This window comes from Apium graveolens, chromosome 4 (genome assembly GCF_009905375.1).
Source record: "Apium graveolens cultivar Ventura chromosome 4, ASM990537v1, whole genome shotgun sequence".
NCBI classification, from domain to species: domain Eukaryota; kingdom Viridiplantae; phylum Streptophyta; class Magnoliopsida; order Apiales; family Apiaceae; genus Apium; species Apium graveolens.
Window position 1 is genome coordinate 101,751,872 of NC_133650.1, and position 9,341 is coordinate 101,761,212.

Sequence of the window (9,341 nt, forward strand, 5' to 3'; positions counted from 1 at the left end):
AATTTTAATATAAAATTAAGTGAGTTTTGAAAGATCTGTGTTCTTTATTTTTAAATGTTTAATTTCTGTATGAACACATTTCACTACAACATTTGATTTACTTTGTTCACAACCACAAAAAGTTCAAGAAAAATATAAAAATACAAAAGCACATTCACCCCCCCTTTTGTGTGTAATTCATTAACTAACAAGTGGTGTTAGAGCAAAATCTGAAAGTAAACAGATTCAAGATCTTGGAAGAATTCATTGGACAAAGCTAACTACACTCTTTGGAAAAAGAAAATGTTTCTGTTTATCAGGATGGCCAATCCACTCTATATTCATATTCTCAAAAATGGGCCCTTCACTCCTATGGTTAGAGTTGAAGAATTAACAGATGGTGATATGGTTATTTCAGCTCATTATGCTCCAAAAGACCCTTCTGAGTACACTGAGCCTGAAAAAGAGAAAGTTTCCGTGGATAGTGGCTTGCAACTGATATTGATAGAGTCACTTAACAATGTAATGTACAACAACATTGTCAACTGTGAAACTGCCAAGCAAATCTGGGAAAAGATTGAAACACTCTGTGAGGGAATTGAGGAAGTTAGATCCAATCAAAGAAGGATACTGATTTCACAATATGAGGGTTTCATGGCCAATCCAAAAAAAAGTATCACTGATGTATTTGAAAGGTTCAATAAGCTGATAGATGACTTGCAGCTCCACGACAAATACTATGAAGTTGAAGAGGTGAACTTGAAGTTTTTGCTCACACTCCCTGATCATTTGGAACAGAAAATCTCAGCAATCAGAGAAGGGAGAGATCTAAGCAGGATAACACTGGAAGTTCTTTATGGAATCTTAAAAAATTATGAATTAGAAATTATTCAAAGAAAATCATTAAGGACTAGTCAAGGGCATGTTGTAGATGGTTCAAGTGCTCTAATTGTCAATGAAAGCCAGACCTCTAATGATGAGCTAAGATCTCAAACACCAGTTGGCTCAACAAGTGAGCAAAGAACAAATGATTCACAAGAACATGTCATTCTAGAACTGAAAGAAGATGAGTTCTACACCTTGGATGAACTTGATAAGCTTGATCAGTCAATGGCCTATCTGGCAAGAAAGTTCTCTAATATTAGAGTAAAGAAGCCAAGATTCTTCAAAGGTAAAGGACAGTCTTTCAACAAAGACACCAGCTGGAAAGGAAAAGGGAAGTACACATCTGATAGCAAATATGGTTACAAAACTGGATATGTTGACAGATCAAAGATAAGGTGCTTCAATTGTGATGAACTAGGCCATTTTTCTACAGAATGCAGGAAACCCAAGAAAGCAAAGAAAGATAAAGGTTATCTTAAACTAGAAGCAAAGTATGAAGCTTTTCTGAAGAAATAACAAAGAAAAGCTTATACTGCAGACGGAAAAAGTTGGGATGATTCTGATAATGATGAAGATGAGGAAGTTGGAAATTATGCATTAATGGCCTTGGAGCAAGGAGAGTCATCCTCATCAAAATCACAGGTACCAACTCTCACTACCACTGATTTAAATATGAGTCAATATAAGGAAACTGTAGAGGAGATGAGCACAGAAATGTTTCACATACATACAAGTATGGTTGCTGCTAATGAAGAAGTTAGCAGACTGACAAAGATAAATGAGAAGCTTGAAAGTGAGAAATAAGAAGCTGAATTGTTGTAGGTGGAGCTTGAAACTGTAAGACAAGAAAATGCATATATGAAGAACAAGCTTAAGTGTGCAAGTGAAATTGAAGCAGTGCTAAGGGAGAAGCTGGAAAAGAATGAAGTTAATTTTAAGTCCTTCAAGAATGCATCTGAGTTAATTGGACAATACCATGAGAAAAACAAGCCATGTGCAAAAATTTCTATTGGTCTTGACTATGATGCCTTGAATAGCAAGAAGAAAGATATAGGTGACACAGGAAAAGCAACATAAAATGAAAATGTTCCAGCAATGCTGAAAAAGGTTGTCTCACCTATGTTCAAGTCATGTGAAGTTAACTTCAGTGAAGAAAAGTTGATTATCAAGAAAGAAATTACCGATGAAGATAAAGAGAAGAAAAATACATAAGCAACTCAATCTTCCAAAGCTGAAGAGAAGCTCATGGACAAACAAAGTTCCAAGACACCTGTCAAAGAGACCAAGACTGAAGATGCAAGAAAGAAGAAGAAAAATAGAAATGGGAAAATTGGGATAAACTAAAGCAATAATTTTTCTTATGTTGCAGATGCTCCAAGAAAGAAGTGTGAAAAATGTGGCTCTGTGAATCACCTAACTCACCTGTATAAAAAGGTTGTTAGCAAGCCAACTGAAGGAACCTGCAAATATAATGAAGCAGATGCAAATGATCCCTACTCATTCTGTGATAAGTTTGACTGTATCCCTTATAATTTGAAAGTGATGAAAAGTTGTCACAAACTAAGAGTAGACCTCAAAAAAACAAAAATTGGGTCCACAGCAGATAGGGAAAATGCACAACAGTCATTGAATTCTATTTTTTCTGAAACAACTCATTCTACTTCTGCTAAATCAGTTAACAAGAAGAAAGTACCCAACACTGCTTGGGTTGCTAAACACACTTAAAACTCATTGTGTGTAGGGAAAAATGAAGAAGGTCAGATGGATCATAGATAATGGATGTTCCAGACATATGACAGGTGATAAGGCCCTGCTATCAGAGTTTGAGGAGAAGGTTGGCCCTTTGGTGACCTTTGGAGACAACATCAAAGGGATTCACAATGGGATATGACAAGATTGTTTCTGAAAATATTGTCATTGATGATGTAGCACTGGTAGCTGGTCTTTAAGTGAATCTTCTCAGTGTTAGCCAATTTGCAGACAAAGGTTTTGAAGTTTTATTCAACATAGAAGAATGCACTTTTATCAGCAAGAAAACTGGTGAAGTTGCTCTAAAAGGAGCAAGGAAAGGAAGCTTGTTTGTTGCAGACTTGGACTCAACAAATAAGGATGGTATATGTTGCTTCTACACCAATGCATCAGAAGAACAAAGCAAGCTATGGCATAAGAAGTTGTCTCACTTGAATTTCAAGGCAATTAATACCTTGGTCAAAAAGGAGTTAGTAAGCGACATGCCTAAACTGGAGTTTGCTCAAGTTGAAGTTTGTGAAGCTTGTCAGAAAGGAAAAATGAAAAGATCAAGTCACAAGTCAAAAACTGTGAATTCTATAAGTGTGCCATTGCAACTTATTCACATGGGCTTGTTTGGACCAGTAAATATCTTATCCATTTCAAGAAACAAATATGCACTAGTGATGGTGGATGATTTCTCAAGATACACTTGGGTAGAGTTCATGCACTCTAAAGATGAAACTCCACACATCATAATTGAGCACCTAAAGAAGATAGAAAAATAGGCTGAAGATCATAATTGTGTAGAAAGATTGAGAAGCGATAATGGAACAGAATTTAGAAATGTAACATTAAGTGAATTCTGCAAAGACAAAGGCATTGTTAAAAATTCTCAGTAGCTAGAACACCTCAACAAAATGGAGTAGTTGAAAGGAAGAACATGATATTAGTTGAAGTTGCTAGAAGAATGCTGTAAGATGCCAAGTTGCCAACAAGTTTCTGGGAAAAGGCTGTTAACACTGCATGCTACACTCAAAACAGATATCTCATTAACAAGGCTTATGGCAAGTCACCTTACTCAATCATGTCTAAGAGAAAGCCTACTGTAAAGCATCTTCATGTGTTTGGAAGCAAGTGCTATATTTTGAAAGACAACTCTGTATATATGGGAAAATTTGACTCAAAAGTTTTTGAAGCAATTTTTCTGGGATATTCATTGGAGAGAACTTCCTACAAGGTCTATGTGATGGATCAAAAGAAGATTATAGAAAGCATAGATGTGACTTTTGATGATGACAAGTGTCCAGGCTTGGAATGCCTTGATGAAAATGAAGCTGAAGCCCTTGCATTTGAAAACCTCAATATGGATAGTGATTCTGATAGTGAAGATGAAGTCAATGCACAACAAATGGTGAATGAAGAGATTATTGAACAGGAAAATCATGGGAATGGAAGCTCATCTCAAAGACCTGAATTTGATAGCACAAACTCAGGGGGAGAAAGAGAAGAATGATCTAGCAGTCATACTAATAATGAAGAAAATGATGAAGGCACAAGTCAACAAACTCATACAAGGAAGTGGGATAGAAGTCATACTAGAGAAGCAATTATTGATGGTCCTACTGCTGGTGTGAGGACAAGAAGTGCACCTGTTAATGAGTGCCTACATGCATGCTTTATGTCTCAAAAAGAACCCAAGAAAACTGAAGAAGCTCTAATGGATCCTGATTGGATATCTGTAATGCAAGAGGAGCTTAATCAGTTTGAAAGAAACAAAGTTTGGGAGTTAGTTCCTGCACCAAGGAATAGAAGCATTATTGGAACAAAATGGGTGTTCAGGAACAAGATGGATGAAAATGGTATAGTTACCAGAAACAAAGCAAGGTTGGTTGCAAAAGGATACTCACAAGAAGAAGGAATTGATTATAATGAAACTTTTGCTCCAATTGCAAGACTTAAAGGAATAAGGATTTTTCTAGCATTTGCTGCACATTCAGATTTTAAAGTGTATCAAATGGATGTCAAGAGTGCCTTCCTAAATGGTGAGTTAGAAGAAGAAGCTTATGTGTAACAACCACCTGGCTTTGAAGATCCAGAATTTCCAAATTTTGTGTACAAGTTACTCAAGGCTCTATATAGACTAAAACAGACACCTAGAGCTTGGTATGATACATTATCAGAATTCCTGCTTAAACATGGTTTTACTATAGGTACTATAGACAAGAATCTTTTCTAAAAGAAACATGGTGAAGATATGATCCTAGTTCAGATCTATGTAGATGATATCATTTTTGGTTCTACAAATGAAAAGTTTGCCAAAGATTTTCTAAGCTTATGTAGAGTGAATATGAAATGAGTATGATGGGGGAATTAAGTTACTTTCTTGGACTACAAGTCAGTCAAAGAAGTGATGGAATCTTCATCAATCAAACTAAGTATGTCAAGGACTTATTGAAAAAGTTTGGTATGATTGATTGTTCACCTGCTTCCACACCTATGTCTACAGCAACAAAGTTGGATGAAGACAGAAAAGACAAGAGTGTAGATATTTCAAGCTATAGAGGAATGATTGGATCATTGCTTTACTTAACTGCAAGTAGACCAGACATCTTGTTTGCAACATGTCTATGTGCAAGATTTCAAGTCTATCCAAAAGAATCACATTTGATGGTTGTAAAGAGGATTTTCAGATATTTGAAGGGGGCTCCAAACTTAGGATTATGGTATCCTAAGGGAACTAGTTTTGAAGCTGTTGGCTACACAGATGCAGATTTTATTGGATGCAGGGTGGACATAAAAGGTACTAGTGGAAGCTGTCAATTTCTTGGTCAAAGACTTGTATCCTGGTATAGCAAGAAACAACAATCTGTATCAACTTCTACAGTAGAGGCTGAATACATAGCTGCAGGAAGTTGTTGTGCTCAAGTGCTTTGGATTAGAAATCAGCTAATGGATTATGACCTAGTGTTACATAAAATTCCTATCATGTGTGACAATACTAGTGCTATATCTATAGTGGCTAATCCAGTTAATCATTCTAGAACAAAGCACATTGATGTAAGGTACCATTTTATTAGAGAACATGCTACAAATGGTACAATTGAGCTCATTTTTGTTCCAACAGAAAAACAATTAGCTGATATTTTTACAAAACCTTTGGATGAAGCAACTTTCACTAGACTTGTAGGTGAAATTGGAATGCTTAATTCTTCATCCTAAGGCAAGAACTCAGCTAATATTTTGCAGCATATTAATTTCTAATAAATCAAAATTAATTTGATTTAGTTGGAAATTAACTGAAATATGAATTATAAATATTTCAGAAATCTCTGCATATTTATTTTTCAAAACAAAAATTTTAACTTGAAAATTTTCAAATTCTAAGTAAACTGCTTAGTTATTAATCTACATCATTAATATGTAAAATTAACACAAGGGAGACTTAAAATTGATCAAAAGTATATAGAGAACTGAGTTCTCGATAAGTCTAACTGACTTATCGACAAGTCATTTTAAGACTTCTCGATAAGTCAATTCACTGACTTCTCGAGTGACTTCTCGATAAGCTTTATTATGACTTACCGATAAGTCCTTGTAGAGTTCTCTAGTAGTGTTGATTCACAGAGTTCTCTACAAGTATAATTTTTAGACTTCTTAATAACTCAAAACTGAAATAATTTAACTTAATAAATTATTTTGGTAAAAATACTTTTCGCAAATTTATTCTAATTTTACTTTGAATTTATTCAAATAAAAGTTGGAATTAATTTAGTTCATTTTTGGACAAACTGGGTATTTATTAGACATCTCGATAAGTCAATTTTTAGTTCTCTATAAGAGTAATTTAAAATGACTTCTCGATATATTTTTCATTTCTTAAAATGACTTCTTGATAGACTAATTCCAAACGTCTATTTTTGAGTTCTCGAGAAGTTATTTGCTTTTACTATAAATACCCAGACATCTCGATACATATACATACTTACAACTTTCGAGATCTCAAGTGACCTAGCCTTTCAATCAAAAACTGATTCCTCTTTCATTTTCACTCCTTTCTCAAAAAAAATTCTTACCCATTCACTCTCATCATTCAACAATGGCACTCAATGTTGCAAGAGCTACTATTCTAGAGAAAGGAACAAATTACCTCGCTTTTACTAATGCTAACCAAGCTCCTGACAGTTTCAAGGGGTTTGTGAAACTTTTGTCTGAATCTTACCTTGCAGGAGCTTTGACTGCTAACCCTGTTCTGAATCTAGATGTTCAGCATAAATTTTGGACAACAGCAGTAGTGAAGACTGATATGAATGATAACTCTCTCTCTATGGTGGTCATTTGCACAATGGGAAGCCAAGAAATTGAGTTCAATGAACAAGATGTGAATAGAGCTTTGGGGCTGCCAACTGTAAATCTGGTGGAGGTGCCAACTCCTGATGAGCTGACTGAGTTTCTGGACTTCATCAATTATGGTGGAAGAATCAACTTGTCAAGCTTGAACAGGACCGATCTAAGGAAGGAGTGGTCCTTTGTCTTTGATTCTGTGGTGAGAGCCTTCACATGCAGGAAGACAGGGTATGCCAATATTTCAAATGTGGTACAGAAGCTGGTGTACTCAATAGCCCACAACAGACACTTAAATGTTGGTCTATTGATCTTGGAAGAACTTGCAACCAGGCTGGCAATGCCCCTATCTGTAAGAGGTAAGGAAATTTTATTTCCTCGATTTATTATGTCCACTTTAAATCATAAAGTAGCAGACATACATTTGTTAAATGGTATAGATAGCACTAAAATAGGCAATTGTAAGCAAGTGTCCAAAATTATATTTGGTTCACTTACTACAAAGAACAAGGTAAATGTAAGACTGAAACTCACTCCATTCATGTTGGAGAGGTTTAGGACTTACCCGTACCCAATGCCTAACATGAGATCAAATGTACAATCTAACACAGCTTTGATTCCTGAACCTGTGGAAGTACAAACACAGGAATACCCACAGGGATCTTCCCAAGCAGAAACCATTTCTTCAAAACCCTTAGTAGCTAGGAAACTAACCACCTCATCTTCTCAAAAGGATGAGGTGAGTAAAAGGAAGAGAAATGAGGTAACCTTAACAATTATAACTGAGAGCGGTGATGATCAAACTGAAGCTGAGTCACCCTTGGTCAAGAGATCAAAAAAGAGTAAGAAATCTGAGCTGACCAGTCAAGCCACCTCTGTATCCTACCAACAAGATGCAGTTGTAAAAATGGGGCTAAACAGACTCTAGATACATCCTTTCAATAGGATGTGTCTATTGAAAAGAGCATTCACCCCAATGCACCTTGTACAGAGTCTGCACAGCCTGCACCTGAAGCAATTCAAGTGTATGGTAGGAGGAATAAGGATGGCACACACAGTGAGGGCACATCTTTTGAAGCTCCCTCATCCATTCAGGGGGAGCTGCCAGCACTCACATCTGAGCAACAATCTCTAATATCTCAAATTTCTTCTCTACCAACAGCACTTGAATCCAATTCTCAAGTGCAAGCTAAATCAAGTGACTTGGTTCAAGAAACCTTTCTCACCACCCAGACACTTCAATTAGATGGTGAGAGACTACTAGCTGGGGTAGACCTTGATGACACCATCAAAACCATGGGGGATTCATCAGTTTTTAATGAAGACCCCATGGAGATACTAAATGCACCTTCATGTGCAAATCAGTCTTTACAGACTATAAGGTTTGAGGGTAGTACTCCTGAGAAGGAGCTATCTAAATCCTCTCCAATTCAATTGGAGGTTCCTCATGTAGGAACAAATCCCCTCAAAACCCTAGTAGAAATTACTTTGGCAGTTGATGCTAGAAGTACAATTGTCAATGATCCTGCTATAGGGGAGGCAAGTTTATCACATTCAAGTGACAGTGTTTTGCAAGAAGGACAAGGGTTTGAGACTGGTGCACATGACAGTAACCCAGTAAAATCCCCTCCAATTCCATTGGAGGTTCCCACCTTATGTGAGGAACAACAACTTGTCAAAACCACAGAACAATCTGTGAGTAAAATTATGACTTCAGTCACAGGTGGTTCTGATTCACAACCCTCTACCTCTCAATCACACCTCATCTCCCAATGGCTCCAAGACATTGAAAATCAACCATCTGCAATTGAAGATCTTAGAGTTGATCAACTTGGAGTCCTTGCTCAAATCTCACAACAGCTACTCACATCCAACATGTCCAATCAAGACTACCAAGCTATCATGCTCTCCTACCAGGATGATGTGGAAGAGAATCAAGCAAAGATTGTTGATGATGCTGGTCAGGATGTTAACTGTGATGCTTGGTTGGACAAGGAATTCACAATTGAGATGGATGATGCATTAGCAAAATTCAGGGAGGAATACATTACAATTTTGGGAAGCAATTCCAGATCCCTCACTCCACAAGAGGTATATGATGCCATCAATGAGGTCTACAAGGCTTAAATCAAGGCTTTCCATAACTTTCGAAAAGCTCTATAAATAACATTGAATGGACATAAAGACAAATTTATGAAGATGGTTAGGGAAAAGATGGATCAAATCATCTCCTCTCAAACTGAGATTAAAAACAAATTCAAAATCTTCTCAAAACAAATGTCAAGATATGAACTCAGTGGGATTGATAAAAGTGTAAATTAGTTAAGAGAATCTTTTGTAGCCTTGCACAAAGTAGTTCAAGATCACATTGCTAAGTCCAATGACACAAGGTTGAAGTTGGATCA

At 36.4% G+C, this 9,341-nt stretch overlaps 1 protein-coding gene across 1 annotated transcript in view; it reads left to right on the forward strand.

The window, feature by feature from the left end:
• Positions 1 to 9,063, forward strand: part of LOC141718793 (indole-3-pyruvate monooxygenase YUCCA6-like) — a 49,159-nt gene extending 40,096 nt beyond the window's left edge. Inside the window, exon 3 of the mRNA XM_074521176.1 lies at positions 8,660 to 9,063. Coding sequence (XP_074377277.1) covers positions 8,660 to 9,063 — 404 coding nt within the window. The remainder of the gene's footprint in view (positions 1 to 8,659) is intronic.
• Positions 9,064 to 9,341: the final 278 nt, after the last annotated feature.